Here is a 24,615-nt window from a genome sequence, read left to right as displayed (position 1 = left end):
GTCTGCTTCTCCCTCTCCCTCTCCCTCTGCCCCTTTCCCCTGCCCGTGCTCTCTCTTTCTCTCTCTCTCTCCAATAAATAAATAAATAAATAAATAAATAAAATCCTTAAAAAAAAAAAAAGACTACATACTCTTGAGCCAGACTGACTATTGGGTTCAGATACCAACTTAGTGACATAGTAGCTGTATAATTGAGAGTTACTTAAGTTCTCTGCCTGTTTCCTGAACCTTTCTTATTTAGTTGTTATGAGAATTAAATGTTATCCATGTTTAGTGTACTGGAATAGTGTTTGGCATAAAATCGGTAGTCAATAAATTTTATTCTAATAGCTATTTTATTAATGTTCAGTTATTATGGTACTAATTCCTTCTAAGTCATCGATAAAAACAACTTCCCAGGTCTATGAGACTGAGGGCCAGGAGTTGCGCTGTACTGGGGAAGCCAAGTTATCCCTACTAAAGGATACGCTTCAGCAAATAGCCAGTGTCCTTGGGCTACATCATTTTCATCCATGACATGTGTAGTATCATTGTTTCCCATGACAGAATAAATGAGTAGCCATCTGATACTGGCAATGGACCTCTGGAGTGAGAATGATTTTCCCAATGTCACAGAGCAAGTAATTTTTGGGCTTCTGGCCTGAATCCTAGTCACCTGACTCCATAATCCTGTGATCATTTCATTGTCTAATGAAAATATAAAATTTTCTAGCCCTCCTGCTTCTTTTGTTCTCGGGTTAATAGGATTTATTTAAGCAAATACAGTTAAATGTTCCCCAAAGTGGTTAAAAGCAACGTATTTCCTGCAAAAATCATACCTCTTGTTATGTGGCTGCATCTCATTTTAGAGCAAGTTCAGTTAAAAGATAATGCAGCAAGATCTTCTAGAAAATAGCACTTAGGTAATGGTGTATATTTATTCTTTAAACATTAGTTTCCTTAACAAATTTTGATTTCTCTCATTAAAATATGAATCATGCATTATATAATTATTTTTTAAAGATTTATTTATTCTAGAGAGAGAGTGCACATGAGTGGGGGGAGGGGTAGAGGGAGAGAATCTTCAAGCAGACTCCCAACTGAGCATGGAGCCAGATGTGGGGCTTGATCCCATGACCCATGAAATCATGACCTGAGCTGAAACCAAGAGTCAGATGATTGACTGAGCCATCCAGGTGCCCCATGTATTATATAACTGCATCACAAAACTATAGTAAACACATCTTAATTTTTCATAGGATACACATATAATTTATATGATTTAGATTATTTGCATTTAGAGTGCAGGCTTAGTGCTGCAATGGAGAAATAAACCAAGATGGTCGACAAGTGTTTGTCTACCATAGTATCCCAGGGCTGGGGAGTGGCTCAGGGCAGGCAGGCAACTCTGTTCCACAAGTCCACAAATGAACGGAGGTTCATTTTTATTCTCTGCTGTGCTCTAGGATGTTGTCCTTGTTTACATGCCAGAGCTGGCTCTCAAGCACTACATCCTTATATTCCAGCCCATGTGACCATGAGAAATGAGAAATCAGAACTTTTTCAGATTCATTTTTAAAGAGTATATGTGGTAGTTGCCTTCATCACTCTGTTCACATTCCACTGTTCAAAATTTAAATTACTAGCTGCAGAAGATTATGGGAAATATGGTCTTTAACTATGTGGCCTGTACTTGTATAAAATTCACTGTTACCAATGAACAGTGTTAAATAAACCCACATGGATAAGTGACTTTTAGGGAGTAGGTGAAGGTAAGGAGATCATATGGGTGAGTAATCATCCAGTTATATGAATGTGAAGTAATAAATGATCCTATCAGGCTTGTGAGGTTGGAAGTGAGTCAGATTGTGTGAATCCAATACTGTGGAAGAAGCACAATATCTTTATGACTAGGATAGAAAGAAAAGAAAAAGATTAATGCTTGATTATTTTTTATTATCTTCAGGGAATAAGCAAGTTGGCTATAAGTAAGAACTCCTTATCTATTATATTCAAAGTAAAACTAGAGACAGAAGTAGGATGTTTCTTTCTTTAAATAAGGGTTTTATAATTTTTAAAGAATCTATTTGGCTCAGGACATCAACTGTCTCTCTCTTATTTTACTCAAATATGTAGCCAATTTTATTTATCTGAGCAAGCTACCTAATTTTACATGTTGTGATATTTTGGTATTCCTTTAGAGTTCTCAGAAATCATTAATATAAAGAGAATATGCATCTGGTGATGGAATATACTCCATTATTTATTTGTTATTTACCATACTGGAAAATTCTAGTAGGTAGAAAATAGTGAGATTATCGCATATACACACAATTTTTTGATGAGCCACAATACATGAATAATATAAAGCCAAGTTTTAAAATCCTCAGTCAATATTTTAAATACAAATCCTAAGCCCTTAAGCTAAAATTTCACGAGACAGTCTTCTTGTCCATTATTCATTACAAAAATGCACATATCTCTAATGGGAAAGCGACTTCTATCATGAAATACAGAAGATGTGTGAGTCTTAGTTCTGTCCATGCTAATGTAAGTATTTTTATCACTACAGGTTTGTAGGTTTGGTTGTTTTGGGATTCATCTGTGACAGTTTCTTTCTGTGTGTTTGAATTTGATGTATAGATGTATGCTATGAGGACACAAGCTTATTCTTTTCTTTTGTAGGACTTCAGAGTCATTTCAAAGGCATGAGTTGAAATGTTTTAGTAGCAGACCGATAGCCATGGGTTTTTAAGATATTTTTTCAAGTTTTTTTATTATTATTATATTATGTTAATCACCATACATTACATCATTAGTTTTTGATATAGTGTTCCATGATTCATTGTTTGCGTATAACACCCAGTGCTCCATGCAGAACGTGCCCTCTTTAATACCCATCACCAGGCTAACCCATCCCCCACCCCCCTCCCCTCTAGAACCCTCAGTTTGTTTTTCAGAGTCCGTCGTCTCTCATGTTCATCTCCCCCTCCAATTTCCCCCCTTCATTCTTCCCCTCCTGCTATCTTTTTCTTTCTTTCTTTTTTTTTTTTAACTTATAATGTATTATTTGTTTCAGAGGTACAGATGGGTGATTCAACAGTCTTGCACAATTCACAGTGCTCACCATAGCACATACCCTCCCCAATGTCTATCACCCAGCCACCCCATCCCTCCCACCCCCCCCACTCCAGCAACCCTCAGTTTGTTTCCTGGGATTAAGAATTCCTCATATCAGTGAGGTCATATGATACATATCTTTCTCTGGTTGACTTATTTCGCTCAGCATAACACTCTCCAGTTCCATCCACGTCGTTGCAAACGGCAAGATTTCATTCCTTTTGATGGCTGCATAATATTCCATTGTATATATATACCACATCTTCTTTATCCATTCATCTGTCGATGAATGTCAATGGCTCTTTCCACAGTTTGGCTATTGTGGACATTGCTGGATAGCCATGGGTTTTAATTCAAAAATAAGTGTAGGCAATAATACTAACACATGCCTACTTGCATTTGTTTCCAATTGTTTCCAAGACAAATAGAATGAATAGTAGTTTATTAGCACTGACTCCCCATGATACCCTATTGAGTGTGTGACATGTGCTTTTTAAAAGTTGTAAATACTGCAAGCATAACCTAATAACGCCTTTTTTTTTTAACTCATTAGCAGTTTTAGCAACAAGTCCTTTATACCTTAGAAATAATCAAAGATAGAGATTCTAAAGTAATTTGACACTACTGAAGCCTTAGAAAGTGGGCCTTTTCAAATTTCCCATGGTAAGCATGAGGCAAGGTCTATATTTGGTATTAGCTGTGAGTAAAGAGTTTTTAATTTATAAAATAAATTTACCTTTATTATCTTTATTTTTTATTATCCTCAAATCTGTCATCATTCCTATAATAGAGAAAAGAGGGAGAAAAGCAAGTGTTATATGTAATATCCTCTAATGAAATATTAATACCATGATCTGAAAATTAAAATTAGTATCTATGAGAAAAGTCAGCTAAACTAATTTTAACCATTAAAACATTTTAAATCACTTCAGATTTTGATATATACAACACACCATGATTATTATGCACTTTTATTATCTTTGGCAAATTATCCTTACCATTTTCTATGTCACTACAATGAAATGGATTTTCCATTTCATGCTACACAGTAGCAATTCATTAGTGTCTATAATGGCACTTGAATTCAGTCAACCATATTAAACACTGACCTAGTTTCAGAATGGTTCAAAGAATAGTGATACATATATTTGGATTTTGATAGTCTTAGATTCTGGTAAAAGGTAACATATTTAAGCACTGATAAAATTCATACTGGAACAATGAGTTTAATTGGCCACCAGACAGTAAGGAAATAAGATGTCAAAAATCTGTGTAATGTAGTAATCCATTAAGCCTAATGTAGCTGCATATGCCAAAGGATTTGACAAAATTGTATTTTAGATAATCATTGTCATCCTTTACTATTTGAATAAAATTTAGAAAAAAATGCTTAATCTGAAAGATTTTAAATTATATATATATTTTTACTACACGGAAGTAAATATTATGCTCAAGTATTTAAAAAGTAGATGCAATTTATTAGTTCCAGAGGAATAAGCTACAGAGTAGGAATAAATATTTTCAATGCATAAACCTGGCAAATGATTCATACTCATAAAAACCAGTTTTACAAATCAATAAAAGAAGATAGATAAACCAGTAGAAAAAGGGTAAAGATTTGAACAGACACTTCATAAAAGAAGATATCCAAATACCCAATAAACATATGTAAAAATTTTCAGTTTCATTAGTCATTAGAAAAATGTAAAATAAAACTACAGTGAGATAACATTATATCACTATCAAATGGCTAAAATGAAAAAGAGCCAATTCTAAGTGTTGTCAAAAATGTGTAGCAATTGAAACTCATTCAATACTGTAAAGAGTGTAAGTTGATACAACCCCTTTAGATAACTGTTTGGCAATGTCTATTAAAGCAAAGCATATGCATACCTTATGACTGATACATTCTGTTCCTAGGTACCTGATAGGAATGCATATATCAGTTCACTAAATCACATGCAAGAATGTTCATAATAGCATTATTAGTAGTAGCCAGAACCTGGTATACTCAAATGCTCATCAACAGTTGGAATTTTTTAAAAGTTAATAATGGTATATACCCTCAGTGTCACACATAGGAAAGAAAATGAGTGAACTTCTACAATTGCATGTAACAATATAGATGAATCTCACAAGCATAATGACTACCAAAGGGGAAGAAAAAGACCAGAAACATAAGAATAAATACTGTCTGACTCAGTTTATTTAAAGTTTAAAAACATGCAAAACTAACCAGTATGTTGTTTCAGGTTAGTACTTACCCATGTGAGGGGTAGTATTTACTGGGAGTAGTATAAGGACACCTTCTAGGGTGCTGCTGCTAATAGGATTTCTTATTCTGGATCCTCTTTATACAGATATATCTAATTTTTGAAAGATAATTGAGCTATCAACTTATGATTTATAGACTTATGTGTGTTTTCTACTTCAATAAAATTTTAAAAATATATTTGGTGACTGAGAACCAAACTGAGGGGTTCTAGAGGGGAGGGGGTTAGGGGCATGGGTTAGCCTGGTGATGGGTATTAAAGAGGGCACGTACTGAATGGAGCACTGGGTGTTATATGCAAACAATGAATCATGGAACACTACATCAAAAACTAATGGTGTAATGTATGGTGATTAACATAATAAAATAAAAAAATATAAATATATACATATATATGTGTGTGTGTGTGTGTGTGTGTATTTGGTGTGGGAGGTGAATAGCAGAAGGGACCCAATCATAACAAGGAGACCGGTCCTAGAAGCCTCTTTGTCATCTAGGGTCTAAGACTCTCCTCCCTCATGCTAGAGACATGGAGGCAGCCTAGAGACACCAACAGAGGGATCTCACCATGTCCTTATCCCACAGCGGTAGCCTAGGGCAGGCCTGGGAAATCCCTTCTACCTCCTCAGGTAATACTAGCAGTTACTAGCTAACTGGGAGGCCCAGAAGCACCAAATATATAGACCAAAATAAGCCTGCTAAGACTCTGAAAAACTACTAGTAGAACCACAGCCCACAAAAGTATGCCAAGATCTGAGTACTAAAACTAAACAGAGTTAATGTCTGCTACAATAAGATATTTAATAGAATCCAGAGTCTTCTATCATAATAGAACAAATGTCTAGCATGCAATAAAAAAAAAAAAATCACCCTTCTTATCAAGAACCAAGCAAATCACAATGTATATGAGAAAAGATAATCAACTGATGCCAACATAGATGAATGAGATACTGGAATTTTCAAATAAGGATTTTAAAGCAGCCATCATAAAAATTTTCAACAATGAAATACAAATTCTCTTTAAAAATTAAAAGAGTAGGAAAGCTCAGCAAAAAAAAAAAATAGAAATTATAAAAAACCAGTATACCAAAACAATTGTATATCTGTACACTAGGAATGAATAATCTGTAACTGAAATTAAATGTAATTCCATTTACAAGAGCATAAAATAGAATAAGATGGGAACAAATTTAACAAGTAATTTTAAGACTTGTACACTGGCAACTACAAAATGTAGTTGAAAGAAATTAAAGAAGCCCTAAATAAAGAGAAAGATACCTCATGTTTATGAATTAGAAGACTTTCTATTGTTAAGATGGCAATACTCCCCAGTTGGTATGTAGATTTCATGCAATTCCTATCAAAATCATAGCTGCCTTCCTTGCAGATGTTAAAAACCTGGTCCAAAAATTCATATGGAAATGCAAGAGATCCATGATTGCAAAACCACTCTTGAAAAGCACAGAGCTAGAGGACTCACACTTTCTGATTTCAAAATTTATTGTAAAGCTATAGCGATAAAGACAATGTGGTTCTGGCACAAAAGTAGAAATATAGATTAGTGGAATATAATTGCGAATCCAGAATAAACCTTAACATTTATGGCTAATTGGTTGGTTAGACAATTATGGCTAATTGTCTTGGCACCTGCTAAGGGTGCCAAGACAATTCAGTGGAGGAAAGAATAGTCTTTTTAACAAATGGTGCTGGGATGACTTGCTGCACACATGCAAAATCATGAGGTTGATCACTCTACCTCACACCATGTACAAAAATTAACTCAAAATAGCTTTGCGCAGTGGCAGTATCATAGCCAATGAGGTTTATCTGAGGCGCGATTATTGCTAATTCAAAATAAAGCATACACCTAAATATAAAACTAAAACTATAAAATTCTTAGAAGAAAACATAGGGGTAGATATTCATGACATTGGATTAGGTGGCAGTTTCATAGATTACTCAAAAATCACAACAACAGAAGAAAAAATACTTAAATTGGACCTCATGAAATGAAAAACTTTTATACTTCAAGAGACACCATGAAAAAAGTAAAAAGACAGCCTGCAGAATGGGAGAAAATATTTGCAAATCTGATATTCTGTATCAGGATAGGGACTTGTACTCAAAATATGGAGAATTCATTCAACTTAATATAATAAACAAAATCAATTTAAGTACAGAAAATAAGCAAATAAATTGAACTGATATTTTTTCCAAAGAAAATAAATAAATGGCTAATAAGTACATGAAAAGTTACTTAACATCATTAGTGGTTAGGACAATGCAAATCAAAACCAGGGTGAGATACCACTTGACATCCACAAGTATACCTTTAATCTGAAAGACAGACAGTAACAAGTGTTGGTGAGGATGTGGAGCAGTTGAACTTCCATAAACTGCTGTGGGAATGTAAAATTGGGAAACCTCTTTGGAAAATAGTTTGGCTGCACCTCAAAAGTTAAACATAGAATTACCATGGGACCAAGCAATTTCACTCCTATGTATATACCCAGGAGAAATTTAAAAATAGGCCCATACAAAACTTGTTTGAAATATTCATAGCAATATTATTTGCAATAGCCAAGAAATGGAAACAACCCAAATGTCTATCAACTGATGAATGAAAAACAAAATGTGGTACATACATAACAATGGAATACTATTTGGTAATTAAAAAGAATGAAGTATTAATACATGCTATAACATGGATGAACCTTGAAAGCATTATGCTAAGTGAAAGAAGTCAGACACAGAAGCCACGTAATGTATGATTCCGTTTATATGAAATGTCCAAATAGTCAAATCCATAGAGACAGAAAATAGTGGTTTTGAGAGACTAGGGACACAGGAAATGGGGAGTGACTGCTAATCAGTATGGGGCATTTTTTGGAGGTGATGAAAACATTCTGGAATTAGATAGCAATGATAATTGTAAAACTGTGAATAAATTAAAAACCACTAATTTTGACTCCTTAAGAGGATGAATGTTTTTTATATGTATTTATATATTAGAAAAACTGTATTTAAGAAAAAAGAAAAAATTATAAAACCTAAAAATTCAGTAACAGAAATTTTTTAAAATCCTTGCTGTATGGACTCCATAGTAGAGTGGAGATGACAGAATAGGACAATTGAACTTGAGGACAGAACAATGGAATTCACTCAGCGGACAAAATGGACTAAAATAATGAACAGAACACTAGGGACCTGTGGGATAAGAACTTTAGAGCCAACATTCCTGTCATCTGAGTCTCAGAAGTGGTGGAGAAAGAGAGTGGGGCTGAAATGGTATTTGAAGAAATAATGGCTAAGAACTTATTAAGCGTGGCAAAGGACACAAACCTACAGATCCAGGAAGCTGATTGAACCCCAGCAGGATATACCCAAAATTATTCCCACCAAGAAACATCATAATTAAATTTAAAAAATAAAGACGAAGAAAATTGCAATCAGAGAGAGATACTGTGCTACATATACAACACCAGTTTTTATGTCAGTGAATTTCTCTTCTGAAATCATGGAAGCCTGAAAGGAGCGGCACAATATTTTTTAAATGATGAAAGAAAAGAGCTTTCAACTGTGAATTCTATATTTGGAGGAACTATCTATCCTTAAGGAGTGAAGGGGAAACAAAACATTCTCAGATGAAAGAAAACTGAAAGCATCTATGTCCTACAGACCTACCTTTAAGAGTTATGAAATGGAAATTCTTCAAACTGAAAGGAAATGATAAAGGCAAGAAATCTGGGGCATCAAGAAGAAGGATCAATAAGAATAGAAATATAGGTATGTACCATAGACTATCCTCTTACTCATGAGATTTATAAATCTTTGATGATTGAAAAGAAACATAATGCAGTCTGATACTCAATACAATGATATGTATTTTTTAAAGATTATTTATTTATTTATTTGAGAGAGAGAGCGAGAGAGACAGAGCAAGAGAGCACAAGCTGGGGGAGTGGCAGAAGGAGGGGGAGAAGCAGGTTCCCTGCAGAGCAGGGAGACCCACAGGGGGCTCAGTCCCAGGACCCTGAGATCATGACCTGAGCCAAAGGCAGATGCTTAACTGACTGCACCACCCAAGTATCCCTCAATACAATGATATTTTTTTCTTTTCTTTTTTTATTATTATGTTCAATTAGCCAGCATATAGTGCATCGTTAGTTTTTGATGTAGTGTTCACCGATTCATTAGTTGCATATAACACCCAGTGCTCATCACCAAAGTGGGGAAGGTAGAGGTCAAAATTGGCAGTGAGGTTCCACACGTCACTGTAAGTGGTAAAATGTAGATTCCAGTGGACTATTTTAAGTCACATGTGCATGTAATAATACCCAGAGCAATCACCATGAAGACTATACAAACAGATATACTCAAATAACAATAAATAAATCAAGCCAGATTCCTTAAATCTGTTCACATAACTTAAAGGAAAGTAAGAAAAGAGAAAGAGAGGAAAGAAAACCAATGAAAACAAAGAAAATAAGTACAAAAATGCAGACTTAAATGCTAACATATTAATAATTAATATAAATAAACTTTGATTAAGGAGAGAGATTAAAGGACAGATTGGCAGAGTGGATAAAACAACAAAACTATCTGCTACCTACAAGAAAAACAACTTCAAATTCATCTACATAGGTAGGTTGAAAGTAAAAGGATGGAAATATATATATCATGCAAATATTAAAAACAGTAGTATATTAATATCTGATAAAATAGACTTGAAAGGAAAGAAAATTACTAGAGACAAAGAAGGACATTATATAATGATAAAAGGCTCAATCCACCAGGAAGACAAAATAATCCTAAGTGTGTATGTACCGAACAACAGATCTTCAAATTACGTGAAGCAAAACCTGATAGAACTAAAAGGAAAAATAACAAAATCAACGGTTATACTTGGGTCTTGTACATGCCCCTTACCCCAGGAACTGATAGAGCTACTAGACTAAAAATCACCAAGGGTATAGAAGGTTTGAATAACACCATCAATTTACAAGATGAAGTTAACATGTTAAGAATATTCTACCCAACAACAACAGAATACACATATTTTTCAAGTGCCCATGGGACATTAACGAAGACAGAAATTCTCCTAGGCCATAAAGATAACTTAACAAATTTAAGAGAAAGCATACAGAGTGTGTATTCAGACCATAATGAAATCAAATTAGAAATCAGTAACAGAAAAAAAACAAGAAAAAAATTTTTAAACATTTGAAATTACACAACAAACTTCTAAATAACCCATTAGTGTCAAAGAAAATTTTTTTAAAATTTTAGAACTGAAGGAAACTGGAGGAAAACAGAAACACAGCGTATCAAAATATTTGGGATGTAGCTAAAGCAGTGCTGAGAGGGAAATTTATAGCACTAAATGCTTATGTTAGAAAGAAGGGTCTCAAATCAATAATCTAAGTTCCTACATAAAGAAACTAGAAAAGAAAGAGTAAAAGATAAACACAAATCAGGCAGAAAGAAGCAAACAATAAAGATTAAAACAGAAATCCAGGAAGCTTGACATAGGAAAACAAGAGAGGGTCAGTGAAACTTAAACCTAGTTCTTAAAAAAATCAGTGGAATTTGTAAATCTCTAGAATCTAATTTGAAAGAGAGAATCTAGGAAAAATAGGGAGAAGAAATAAATGGTATCAGATATGAAGTTATTACTACAGATTCTGCAGCTATTTAGGGAATACAATGGACAGCTTTATGCCCATAAATTTAACAACTACGATGAAATGGAACAATTCCTCAAAAATAACAAATTACTGAAACTCAACCAGGATGAAAGAGATAATCCATGGGGCGCCTGGGTGGCTCAGTCGTTAAGTGTCTGCCTTCGACCCAGGTCATGGTCCCAGGGTCCTGGAATTGAGCCCCGCGTTGGGCTCCCTGCTCAGCGGGAAGCCTGCTTCTCCTTCTCTCACTCCCTCTGCTTGTGTTCCTGCTCCCACTGTCTCTCTCTCTGTCAAATAAATACATAAAATCTTTAAAAAAAGATGAAATAGATAATCCAAATGGTCCTATAACCATTAAAGAAATCAAATTTATAATTTTATTTTACTTTTTAATTTTTTAAAGATGTTATTTATTTTAAAGAGAGAGAGAGACAGCAGGAGTGTGAGGGGCAGAGGGAGAGGGAGAGAGAGAGAATCTCAAGCACATTCCATGCTGAGTAGGGAGCCTGATGAGGGGCTCGATCCCAGGAGCCTGATGAGGGGCTCGATCCCAGAACCCTGGGATCATGAGCTGAAACCAAGAGTCAGATGCTTAACCAACTGCACCACCCAGGCACCCCAAATTTATAATTTTAAATCATTCCTTAAAATTAATTTCTAGGTGCAATTGGTTTCAATGCTGAATTCAACCAAACATTTAAAGAAGAATTAACAGAACTTTTACATAATTTCTTTTCAAATACAGAAAAGAAAGGAGCACTTCCTAGCTCACTTTAGTTTGTTATTACTCTCATACCTAAAACCAGACAAAGATATTACAAAAAAAAAAATTACAGTCCCATACCTCTCGTGAACTTAGAAAGAAAAATCTGTAATAAAATATTAGAAAGCTGAATTCATCAGTATAAAAATAATTATGCACCGTGACCAACTGTGATTTATTACAGATCTACAATGCTGGTTCATCATTTGGAAATCAGTGTAATCTGCCATTTGAACCTATAAAGAAAAAATATATATTCATATGATGGAAAAAAGCATTTCACAAAATCCAACACCCATTCATGATTAAAAAAACAAAAACTACTATCAGCAGTTTGGGAGTAAAGGGGAATTTCCTGAGCCTAATAAAGAGCGTCTACAAAAAAACAAAAACAAAACCATGGTTAACATCATACTTAGTGGTGAAAGACTGAATGCTTTCCCTGTAAGATCAAGAACAAGGTAAGGATTTCCATTTTCAACACTTTAGGTTTGGTTATTTTCCCATAGACCTTAGAATTTAATTTGAACTACTTTCTTCACTGACTTCCCCTCTGTAGTTTCGGCATTGACATTATTTAAAGCGTACTCACATACAATGAAATATGATGAAATGTGAAAAGTGTGCTTTAGAGGGGTAGAAACAAAATGCAGTTACAGTTGATCCTTGAACAATGCGGAGATTAGGGGCACTGACCCCCTGCACAGTTGAAGATCAGTGTATATCTTTGATGCCCCAAAACTTAACTACTAATCGCCTACTGTTGCCTGGAAGCCTTATCAATAACACAAATAGTCAACACGTATTTTGTGTTTTATATATTACACACTCTATTCTTACAGGTAAGCTATAGAAAAGAAAATGTTATTAAGTAAATCATAAGGAAGAGAAAACATATTGGCAGTACAGTACTGTATTTATTGAAAAAAATCTGCAAATACATGGACCTGCACAAGTCAAACCTGTATTGTTCAAGGGTCAACTGTACTTACAACCACTGTTATTTTACATTGTTCTAGAAGATGTACCAAAGTTACTATATAAGAAACGTGTATTAAAATGCAATAGAATCTACTGAAAAGTTAGCAGAAACAATAAGATAATTCATTATTGTGAATAATTACAAAATGAATATAAAAGCTTTTTTTTGCCCATATAAAATTACAGCCTGCTTTTGAAATCTGATTTTAACTTGATCATATAATCATTTGATGAACTGTGTATTATCTTCTGAGTTGGAATTTAAGAGGCTGGAATTTACTTATTTTGGAAACTTGTCAACTGAATAGAGAGCCCAGAAATAAACCCATGTTATATAGGGTCAACTAAGCTTTGACAAGGACCAAACACTCAATGTGGAAAGAATGGCCTCTCTAATAAATGATGTTGGAAAAATTGATATCCACATGAAAAAGAATGAAATTTGACCCCTATCTTACAACACTCACAAAAATTAGCTCAAAATGGATTTAAGACTTGAATATATAAAACTCCCACGAGCAGGGGTGCCTGGGTGGCTCAGTCATTGGGCGTCTGCCTTTGGCTCATGTCATGATCCCAGGGTCCCGGGATTGAGCCCCGCGGGAAGCCTGCTTCTCCCTCTCCCACTCCCCCTGCTTGTGTTCCCTCTCTCACTGTGTCTCTCTCTGTCAAATAAATAAATAAAATCGTAAAACAAAAAAAAGACAACTCCTACAAGTAAACATAAGGGAAAAGCTCCTTGACATTGGTCTTGACAATGAATTTTTTGATATGGCACCTAAAACAGAAGCAACAAAATGAAAAACAAGTGAGAGTACATCAAAGTAAAATGTTCTGCACAGCAAAGGAAACAATCAACAAAATGAAAAGGCAACATACAGAATAGGAAGAAATATTTTCAAACCATCTCTCTGTTATGGGGTAAATATCTAAGATATATAAGAAAATCTTATAACTCAATACCAAAAAAAAAAATCTAATTAAAATATGGGCAGAGGTCCTGAATAAATATATTTCAAAAGAAGACATCCAAATAGCCAACAGGTACATGAAAAGGTGTCGCCATCACTAATCACCAGGAAAATACAAATCCAAACCACAATAAGATACCACCTCACACCTGTTAGGATGGGTAACAGAAAGACAAGTGAAAACAAGTGTTGGCAAGGTGGTGGAGAAATGGAAATCCTTGTATTCTGTTGGTGAGAATGTAGAATGGTGCAGCCACTTTGGAAAACAGTATGGACTTTCCTCAAAAAATTAAAAATAGAACTACCATATGATTCGGCAATCCCATTTCTGGGTATATATCTGAAAGAAATGAAATCTATCTCAAAGAGATATCTGCACCCTCACGTTCATTATAGCATTTTTCACAATAGCCAAGATACGGAGAAGCCCAATATTCACCAATGGATGAATCGATTAAGAAAACGTGGTATATACATAAAATGAAATATTCAGCTTTAAAAAAAGAAGGAAATCCTGCCATTTGCAACAACACGAATGTAACTAAAGGACATTATGCTAAGTGAAATAAGCCAATTACAGAATGACAAATATTTCATGATTCCACTTAGATGCAGTATCTAAAATAATCAAACTCTTAGAAGCAGAGAATAGAATGATGGATGCCAGAAGCTTGGAGGCGGAAAAAAGGGTATTGTTTTTCAAAGAGTATAAAATTTCTCTTATGCAAGATAAATAATTTCTAGAGATGTGCTGTACAACATAGTATCTACATTTTTAAATGTGATATTGTACACTTTAAAATATGTTAAGAGGATTGGTCTGGATGGATCTAAAGGTAAGTATTCTTACCAACACACACACACACACACACACACACACACACAAGTAAATTATTAGAGATGCTGGATATATTTAACACCTTGGTTGTGGTGATGGTATTGTGGGTATATGCCTATGTCCAAACTCACCAAGATGTATACATTAAATGTGTGTACTTTCTTTGTGTATCAATTATAACTCAATACAACTAAAAACCTAAAAAAATGTAAAAAAATACATTAATATAATACTAAAAGGTTTCAAAATCAGTGAGTTTTGCAAGGACAAAGGATACAAAGCCAATACATAAAAGCATGGGTATTTCTACATACTGTCAATGAACAGTGAGAAATTGAAATAAATAAGAGTGACATTTACAATATCTCCAAAAAACATGAAATATTTAAAGTTTAACAAAATATGTGCTGAAGACTATGAAACACTGATGAAAGAAATCAAAGAAGACCTAACTAAATGGAGAAATATACTTTTTCTCATGGCTTGGAAAAATCAATATTGTTAAGATTGCAGTAGTCCTCAAATTGATCTATAAATTTAACATAATCCTGATAAAAATTCCAGTATATTTTTAATATAAATCAATAAGCTGATTTTAAAAATTATACAAAATGCAAAGGAATTACAGTTACCTAAACAAATTTGAGAAAGAACCAAGTTGGAGGATTCACAACACTTGGTTTCAAGGCTTATTCTGAAGTGATTTTTCTTTTTTTTTTTTTAATTTTTTAATTTAAATTCAATTTAGTTACATATAGTGTCTTTATAGTGTATTAGTAGTTTCAGGGGTAGAAGTTAGTGATTCATCAGTTGCATATAACACCCAGTGCTTATTACATCAAGTGCCCTCCTTAATGCACATTACCCAATTACCCCATTCCCCGCCCACTTCCCCTCTAGCAACCCTCAGTCTCCTATAGTTAAGAGTTTCTTATGGTTTGCCTCCCTCTCTGTTTTTATCTTATTTTATTTTTCCTTCCCTTCCCCTCTGTTCATCTGTTTTTCTTAAATTCCACATATGAGTGAAAGAAGTGATTGTTCTTAACAGGGGACTGTTTTGCACCCTTGGGAACATTTGGCAATGGTCTGGGGACATTTTGGCTCTCATAACCTGGAGGCTGCTAGTGGCATTGAGTGGATAGAGGCTAGAGATGCTGGTAAATATTTACAATGCACAGTTTACCCCCAAACAAAGAATTATCCAGCCCAAAATATCAATAATGGTAAGGTTGAGAAATCCTCCTCTAAAACTATGTGATGAGCACTGGGTGTTATACGCATGCAACTGATAAATTATTGAACACTACATCTGAAACTAATGATGTACTATATGTTGGCCAATTGAATTTGAACAAAAAAATTTTTAAAAAGGGGAAAAAACTATAGTAATCAAGACAATGCAGCATTGGTGAGAAGGTAAATGTGTAGATTAATGGAACAAAAGCATACCAACATATATAGTCAATCAGTTTCAGCCAAAATTAAACGTATTTCAATAGAGAATGTTTAGACCCTTTCTTTATCAAATGGTGTTGGAACAACTGGATATCAATATGCAAAAAAATAAATAAACCTCAATTCATACTTCACATTAATATGCAAAAATTAACTCAAAATAGATTATAAAATCAAATTTAAAACCTAAGATCATTAAATATCTAAAAGAAAACATGGAAAAATCATTGTGATCCTCGTTAGGCAAAGATTTTTTAGATATATCAAAATTGTGACCTATGGAAGGAAACACTGGTAAATTGGACTTACTAAATGAATCTGAAAAACAAACCATAGACTGGGAGAAAATAGTTTCAAAGCTCATGTCTGACCAAGAACTTAGATCTAAAATGTATGAAGAATTCTCAAAACACAACAAAATAAACAATACAATTTTTAAAATATGCAAAAGATTTGAACATACATTTCAACAAAGAAGATGCATGAATGCCCAATAAGCACTTGAAAAGATTTTCACTATCATTAGTCTTAGCATAAATTAAAACAGCAATATGGTACTCCTACTACTATTACTGTAATACTAGGACTACACACACACACACACACACACTAAACAACGAAAAGAAAACACAGTAGCAGAGAAGGATGCATAACAACTGAACTCTCAAATACTGCTTTGTCATATGGTCACTTTGGAAAAACAGGCAGATTTTTATATAGTTGAACAGATACACACCATATATCATAACAATCCCATTCCTTCATATTTACCCAAAAGAAATAAGAACTTACGTGCACACAGAAGTCATATATGGACATTTATAGTGGCTTTATTAATAAACATGAAAACCTGGAAGTAATTCCAAGGTTTATCACTTGGTAAATGAACAAAGTGTGGTATATCCACATAATGGAATGCTACCTGGCACTGAGAAAAAACAAAACTACTGAGAGAACAACATGGATGAATCTCAAATGCATTATGCTGAGTGAAAGAAGTGAAACTCAATAAATTCAAAACGTCCTATTTGATTCCATTTGTATGAAATTTGAAAAACACAAAATTATAGGGGGAAAAATGGATCAGTGGTTAACAAGGGCTCATCATAGGAGGAGGAATTAGCTTAAAAAGGGCCAGAAGAGAATATTTTGATATGATGGAGCTGTTTTATTTCTTGATTATAGTGGTTGTTACACAATTTTATAACAAAACTCATAAAACTATAATTTAAAAGGTGAATCTTACATTATGTAAGTTATACTTCAGAACACCTGACTTCAAAATTTTAAAAAATAAAACTAGATGCAATGTCTTCTGTTTAATAAAAATAAATATATGCTTGCTCCTATTTTCAACTACGTATGTATGTACATATGGATTTTCTTCATGTATTTCAACTCAAACGTGTCATAACAGTGAAAGCAGAAGCATATATGAGAATTTGATCATCCTCTATTAAGCTGGATATTAAAGAGATTTGCAAACATATAAAATAATGCCACTCTTCTCACAAAGTTTTAGTTCTTTTAAATATTTTTCTTTGTAAAAATGCATTGTTGCTGTTCTAAAAATGTGGTAAGTTTTGATAGCAATAATTGACAAAAACAAAAGCTCTTTGGGATCCACAACATCTTTTAAGAGGGAAAAGAGTCTTGACACCAAAAAGTTTGAAAAGACCAATGACTTGCAAGGAAACTGGTGTCTGAATGACCAGGAGGAGCAGAGCTGCTCTGGAAGTCTGAATCAATAACATTAGGATTGTTTTGTGATACAGAAATAAATTCCTTTGTTCTTTATAATCAGTCTGTTGTTGGATTCCTTTGTGACAAAAACCAACCACACCTTAACTAAATATTCACTATATGAAACACTGCTACATTCTCACATTTAATTTCCACAATAATATTGTATATAGGCATTTAATTTATTTTTTAAAAGATTATTTATTTGTTTGTTTGAGAGAGAGAGCTGGGGGAAGAACAGAGGGAGAGAGACAAGCCCACTCAGCGCTGGGCTTGGAGCCTGTCGTGAGGCTCAGTCCCACAACTCCGAGATCGTGACTTGAGCCCAAACCAAGAGGCAGACACTTAATTGACTGAGCCATCCAGGCACCCGATATGCAGGCATTTTATATTCATTTCTACACATGAAGAAAGTGAGTCTCAGAGAGGAAGTAACTTCCCCAAGGTCATACAGCTAATAAGTTTCTTATTCAGACCTTATTCCAAAACCTAAATATTTTGATCATATAGTATACAGACATGGAGGCAGACAGAGCTGGATTCATATTCTTGTTTAATCATTTAGCACTGTTAAGATTTGATAGCTATTAAATGGAAATTTGGATAGTACCTATTTCACAGTGCTGTGAGAATTTTAAAAAAATGAGTAAATGTAAAATTTAGTCCGAGATATATACTAAATAAATGTTAACTATTATTAAATCTCAGTGCCTCTCTTCATCTGGTAGCAGGGGGTTTCATGGTGTTTTGAAAACTATATGTAAAGTGCTCAGAGCAACATATTTGGCATGTTATTAACAAAAAGTAAGTGTTAGCTATAATTATTATTCCTGCATTTGTTGTTTGAGGAAACCTCTGTTCTAGTAGGCTTATTCTTAAAATCATTTCAAGTATCTTGTATTTCATATAAAATTTCTGGTGAAGCGCTCACAGCTCTGAACTAGTAATTTACAAGACAGAATCAGATATTACCACTTCTGACATTATTTCTCAGTTGAGTTTAGAGAATATATGGTCCGGGACATTATCTGAGATATCAAGACTTTGCCTCATCACTCAAGCCTAATGGACAGGCTGAATAGTTTTTTTCTTTTAAGAGACTGAAATGCATTTAGCAAGATTTTCATCACTTACTGTGTTTTTCTGTGTTGAACAATAGGAGGGTATATATCCAGCTTGTCTAGTCCATACACACTTACATGAGATTTTATAGCATAAATGAAAAACTATGTAGGATACTTCTCTATTTAAACTCATGACTTGCTCATGAGAGAAAAAAAAAAAAAGACATTCTTTCAATTTAAATACACTGTCCTTCTTGAAGAAAGTCATCAAAAACATAAAACTGAAAATTTTCCTCTCTCCCTTCCTCTTCATCCAATACAGTTCCCACCTCATTCCTAATGGTTTCCACTTTTATTAGTTTCATATATATCCTTCCAGAGATTTCCCTTTTAAATGCAGATACAAGCACCACAGAATTTGCTAAGAATTTTGGCATTTAACCAAACTGGGTTCTTGCCGTAAACATTAAGATGAAAAGATCTACGTCATATCATGTGGATCCATAGTATGCCTGCTGGGAGACTTGACAACAGCAGACACTAGAAACATACTCTGAATGTTTATCTAGTGGTTTTATTTCTTCTTTTTGTCTCTGGCAGTGATTTAGGGTGGAGTTTGCCTGGAGTTGTTATTGAACTCTTCTTAAAGCCCTACCCATTTCCTGCCACCCCAACCCAATTGTGTTTTAAGTAGAAAGCTGAAACGTGAAGATGGTGAAGATGAACACGGACATGTTTTAGTCCTTGGCATCTCAAGGCAAAATTGGTACTTGAAACCAAATCTCTGCCTTCAGATCCCATAGTCTTTGTCTATACTATGCTCCAGTCCATTCTATCCTTGTTTTTGCAGATTTTTAAAATTTGCATTATATATGCACTTAAGCCGAGGAAATATCAGAAGTTATGGGAGATTTATATAAAAAAAGATGATCTTTATTGAAAGGGACTTAAAGTTATACTGATTTTAAGAAGTAGGTGTAATTCTTGGGGTGCCTGGGTGGTTCAGTCATTAAGCGTCTGCCTTTGGCTCAGGTCGTGATCCTTGGGTCCTGGGATCGAGCCCCGCATCGGGCTACCTACTCAGCGGGAAGCCTGCTTCTCCCTCTCCCACTCCCCCTGCTTGTGTTCCCTCTCTCGCTGTGTCTCTGTCAAATAAATAAAATCTTAAAAAAAAAAAAAAGAAGTAGCTGTAATTCTTTTCTAATGTTCCTTTATTTTCTTCTCATCTTCCTTTAAAATGATACTTTGGTATTTTGTGATAATGGTTGCTGTTGCATGAAAGTTAGTGTCCATCAGGTCTGTGTTGGATCCTTTATTAGTTGGATAATGTAGTAATGCTAATTTTAGTAACCAAAGGAATTTATTTCTCTCTCATGGGCCAGTTTAATGTATCTATTCCTGCCAATAAGCTACTTTCTCCCATGGAGCGAGTCAAGGAGCCCTTTCCCTTTCATCTGTGGCCCCCTCATTCCCGAGGTATTCCAGTGCACAGAATGGTAAATAGACTGCAGGAGGCACACTTACTTCTTAAAAACCATGGCCTTGAAGTTATACACATACACATCTGATGCATCCCTTTAGGATGAAATTGTAATAAACTACCTTAAAAGAGTAATTTTATCCATTGCTGGATAACAAGTCATCTCTGGCACAGACTCTTTCCGGGTAGTTTATCACTTTAGGTATTGTCTCATTGTGTGGCCTGTAATTTTGTACATTAGCAGCATGTTGTGAAATTTTGTTTTAATTCAGTAAAGTGACAAAATAACAAGCACCACACTTGGTGTCGAATATTTGGGTATAAGTGCTCACAGTCAGTGCAAAGAGTATTTCTAGAATGAGGATCAGGTCTGTGTTTGCCTCTAGTCTCTACTTGTCTTTAGGTGTGTGACCTTGGGAAAATCATTTAATCTCTCAGAGCCTGTGTTTCCTCATCCATAAATTGAGGAGGTCTTATGATCTCCAAAGGTCTTTTCAATGTTAAAATTCTGTGAAATTAGAGCTATGTAAATTTTTAAAGTTTGTAGTGTCATTTTTTCCACTTGTTTATTTGTTGCTTACGTTTTAATGAAATATAATTTCATCATCATTTTAAGGCAATAGTCCTCACTGAAAGAGTAAAAAATTGTTATTTATATTTATTCATGCCTAGTTAAATTTAACAGCAACATGAAATAAATGATTACCTGTTTGGATATAATTTCATAATAAGGCCTCTGAAGGTCGTTTGAAATACTGCACTAATTAATGTTTTATTTCCAGCCTTCCTTAATTATTCTAGCCAGATGGTCCTTTATTTATGTTATTGCTAGAGGTTTCCAGCTGAGGTTGTTTGATTGTTGAAGAAAAATATGTGATGGCACCATAAGATAACTATAATTGAATTGTTAGGTATGTTAGAGCATTTGAGCCTTCTGTCCCTGTTCTATCCACATCTGGGAAATAAGTTTGTTAACAAAGCACTTTGACACCTCATCTGACGCTTGAGTGAAATTCTGAACTGTGTGGAAGGAATTCAAATGGGAAAATGACACTGCATTTTATTGTAAAAGGAGACACTTTGCAAATTTCTCTCTGTGCAAAATTCATTTTGTGAATGATTAAAGAAAACTTTAAAATAAGTGTACTTTTAAGGACATGATCTGTTTTCCAATGTCCTAATAACTTCAGGAATAAGCTGTTCCATTAAGGTCAAATTTAAAATTTGTGCAGATTAGCCACTATTTAGGAAGCAGTTAAATGGAATTTTTATGGCATAGAACTTCAAAAGTCTAAATGAATTATCAGCTGAATAGATAGTCCAATAAAAGAAACAGACTTAAAGTGGAAGATAAAAGTGATAAAGTGACAGTAAATTAGAGAATAGAACTAAAAGCTCCATTGTTATGAAGAACAACAATAGACCTGAATTATCTATGTTTCTTTAGAAAGTATCTCTTCTTCTTTCACTTGTGAGTTTTAGAATTACTAAATAAATTAACAGCATTTGAGCTGGAAGCTTCTATCAGCCAAGTTAGGTAGGAAGCCTTATTAACATGGCCGTTGGCAACTTAACACTGGACAATTTTCTTCCAAGTGAACGTGATTTCATTATTATAGTACTTAAGCTGTGCACATGCAGAATAAATCAGTTCAATGACCTTCTTCCCAATATGTTCAAAGACTTTGAAACCTTAGCATATGCAGAGCTGATGCAATTGGACATTATTGTCCAAACATTTTGTGATTTAGTCTATATGCTCTTTGTTTCTTAGAGGCTTTGTCTTGTCTTTGCTTATCATGATGTATATGTAAATAAAATTTTATTGATAAGAAGATTATTTTCTTTAAATCATGTTACTGCTTGAATGTAATATACTTAATAGATATTTATTATTAATAATTAAAGAGGTAACAAGTCTGGGAGATAATTTGATACTTAATGAAATGAGCAAAGCAAAACAAATAAGTGACTCCCAACAGAATGTACCTACATACACACACACATGTATATTCATTTGAATAGAAAAATTGACCATGTGGGTTTAGAAAAAATTTTTAAGGAACCAAAGAGGAAGGTATAATGTAAGAGGATTGTATTTTTGTTTTTTCTTCTTTTTATATTTTTCTATCATTTTGCTTGCTTTTGGCAATAAATATTCAACAGCATACTTAAGTTAGCCATCTTTTTTTTTTTTTTTTTTGACGGGGAGAGAGAGAGAGAGAGAGGGAGAGAGAGAGCACAAGCAGGGGAAGTGGCAGGCAGAGGCAGAGGGAGAAGCAGGCTCCCCGCAGAGCAGGGGGATCCCGATGCGGAACTCGATCCCAGGACCCCGGGATCATGACTTGAGCCAAAGGCAGTCGTTTAACCAACTGAGCCACCCAGGCGCCCTTAAGTTAGCCATCTTAAAAGCACTGAATGATGCTTCATAAAAGAAAAAGCTTAATAGAGTGTTGTTTGTGTGTTTTTCTTTATTAACTTGTCCCCATTTCTGCCATTATTTAATTGACTATTTCAATCTGAATAATTTCTCTCTGCAGTAGGCTTTTTGGACCAATTGCTGAAGTAAATCTCCGAATTTATATAGCCTTGAACATATTTTAATTTGATCTTGTGGAACATATACTAAGAACATCCACATGTGCATCATTAAGTGTACTTAGTTCTGGGCAGAATGAGAGTCAGTTCGAGTGTTTTTTGGCTTGCCATGGAAAAACACATAATGATGCCCTTACTTCAGCTATTGGCCACCACCTAGTTTATAAACTAGGGGAAGATCAATGTTCTCAAAGTTGGCATGAATTAAAAGAAAAGTTATGTTTGAAAAGACAACTGAGGTTTTTGTGAAAGTCAAAAAGATTATGAGAAATTAGATGGGAGACTTTTATATAAGTATCTTGCTAGGAATTATTAAATGTGCTTCTATTCAGATTCATAAAATGATTAAATAGTACCTTTGACCAATTTGCTTTGATTATTTGCTTTGAAGTTGACTTTTCTAGTTCTCGTCATTTACCAATGGTTGGTTCATGCTGAATTATCCCCCTTTTATATGGCAACAGTGTATAAATACTGTATATGGAACTTAACATTGGCCCACGAAATGATACAGTAATACACACTAGAATAATCTCTTTAGTTACCTCCCATTGTAATTATGAAGACTACTGTAGTTTTCTTGTTTAAAGGCTCTACAAAATAAGTTATAGGGGGTGCCTGGGTGGCTAAGTCTTTAAGCGTCTGTCTTCAGCTCAGGTCACGATCCCAGAGTCCTGGGATCGAGCCCCGCCTCAGGCTCCCTTGCTGAGGCAATACTAAATATTGTAGTAACTGCTTCTTCCTCTCCTTCTGCCTGCCACTGTGTACATTCTCTCTCTCTCTCTCTCTACCAAATAAATAAAATCTTAAAAAAAAAAAGTTATAGGAATTTATTTTTTCTATGCACTTAGGGCCATCTTGTTAACAAATGTGGTCGTAGATTTTAATAAATTTATGCAACATAGTAGAATCCTAAATAATTGTTAGTAAAGAATTATTCTTTGCAGTTCTAGCCTTTCATATAATTTTGCACATTTTCATAGCTTTAAAGAGCATTTCTCTATCCAGAAGTACCTACCTGATCACTGTTTGTTTGTTTGTTTTACCTTTAGACTAATACAGTCTAAGGGGAGTTGGAACTTTTTCTGTTTTGTATTTTTCTCATACATTTGAGGTGGTAAAATCATTCATCATTTTCAATTACTAGAAAAGAATTCACTGATTGTGATATGAGTGAAAAGCCAGATGCATAGAAAACCCCTTCACTGACCAATAATAAATAGGTACTGATATACATTTTGTCTGTACCACCTCAATAACATATGCTTTCCTGGTGATTTGTGAAATATACCTGGCCAGTGCAAGTGAACATGGACAGAGGGCTTGCAGAAGAGAGAAAACATTTAGGAGAACCAGAATAATGGAAACATGTATATAGCCATTCCTGTTAATTGATGATAAATTGTCATTGATTTTTTTTAAGGACAAAACCTTAATGAAGGAGTATACTCAGAGTCTCAGATAGTCTCAAAGCATCTCAATAGAATCAGAGCATACTATTCTGCATACATCTTATTTTTAAGAGACGTAGGGCACCTAAAGATTAAATATTTGCTTGTAATGGTTACACTGTCATATAATAACTGACTATGACATTATGTGGTATTAAGCTTAAAAACCACTAGATAAGAAATTTTTGCTAGTTGTCTAAATTTTATTTTGAT

The 24,615-nt window shown here is 34.3% G+C and overlaps 1 protein-coding gene and 1 pseudogene across 3 annotated transcripts in view; both read left to right on the top strand.

Moving 5' to 3' along the window:
- Positions 1-24,615, top strand: part of ATRNL1 (attractin like 1) — an 839,881-nt gene that overhangs the window by 504,717 nt on the left and 310,549 nt on the right. The window contains exon 27 of one of the 3 annotated variants that reach the window (XM_078077079.1): positions 12,006-12,332. The exons of the other annotated variants lie outside the window; for them this stretch is intronic. Coding sequence (XP_077933205.1) covers positions 12,006-12,086 — 81 coding nt within the window. The 3' untranslated portion in view covers positions 12,087-12,332. Of the gene's footprint in view, positions 1-12,005; positions 12,333-24,615 lie in introns of those variants that run through there. 3 annotated transcript variants of the gene reach the window in all.
- On the top strand, positions 7,159-7,282 carry LOC118538393 (U4 spliceosomal RNA; annotated as a pseudogene).

The sequence above is a fragment of the Halichoerus grypus genome, chromosome 7 (genome assembly GCF_964656455.1).
Source record: "Halichoerus grypus chromosome 7, mHalGry1.hap1.1, whole genome shotgun sequence".
In the NCBI taxonomy this organism is placed as follows: domain Eukaryota; kingdom Metazoa; phylum Chordata; class Mammalia; order Carnivora; family Phocidae; genus Halichoerus; species Halichoerus grypus.
This window is presented reverse-complemented; position numbering and strand designations above follow the sequence as displayed.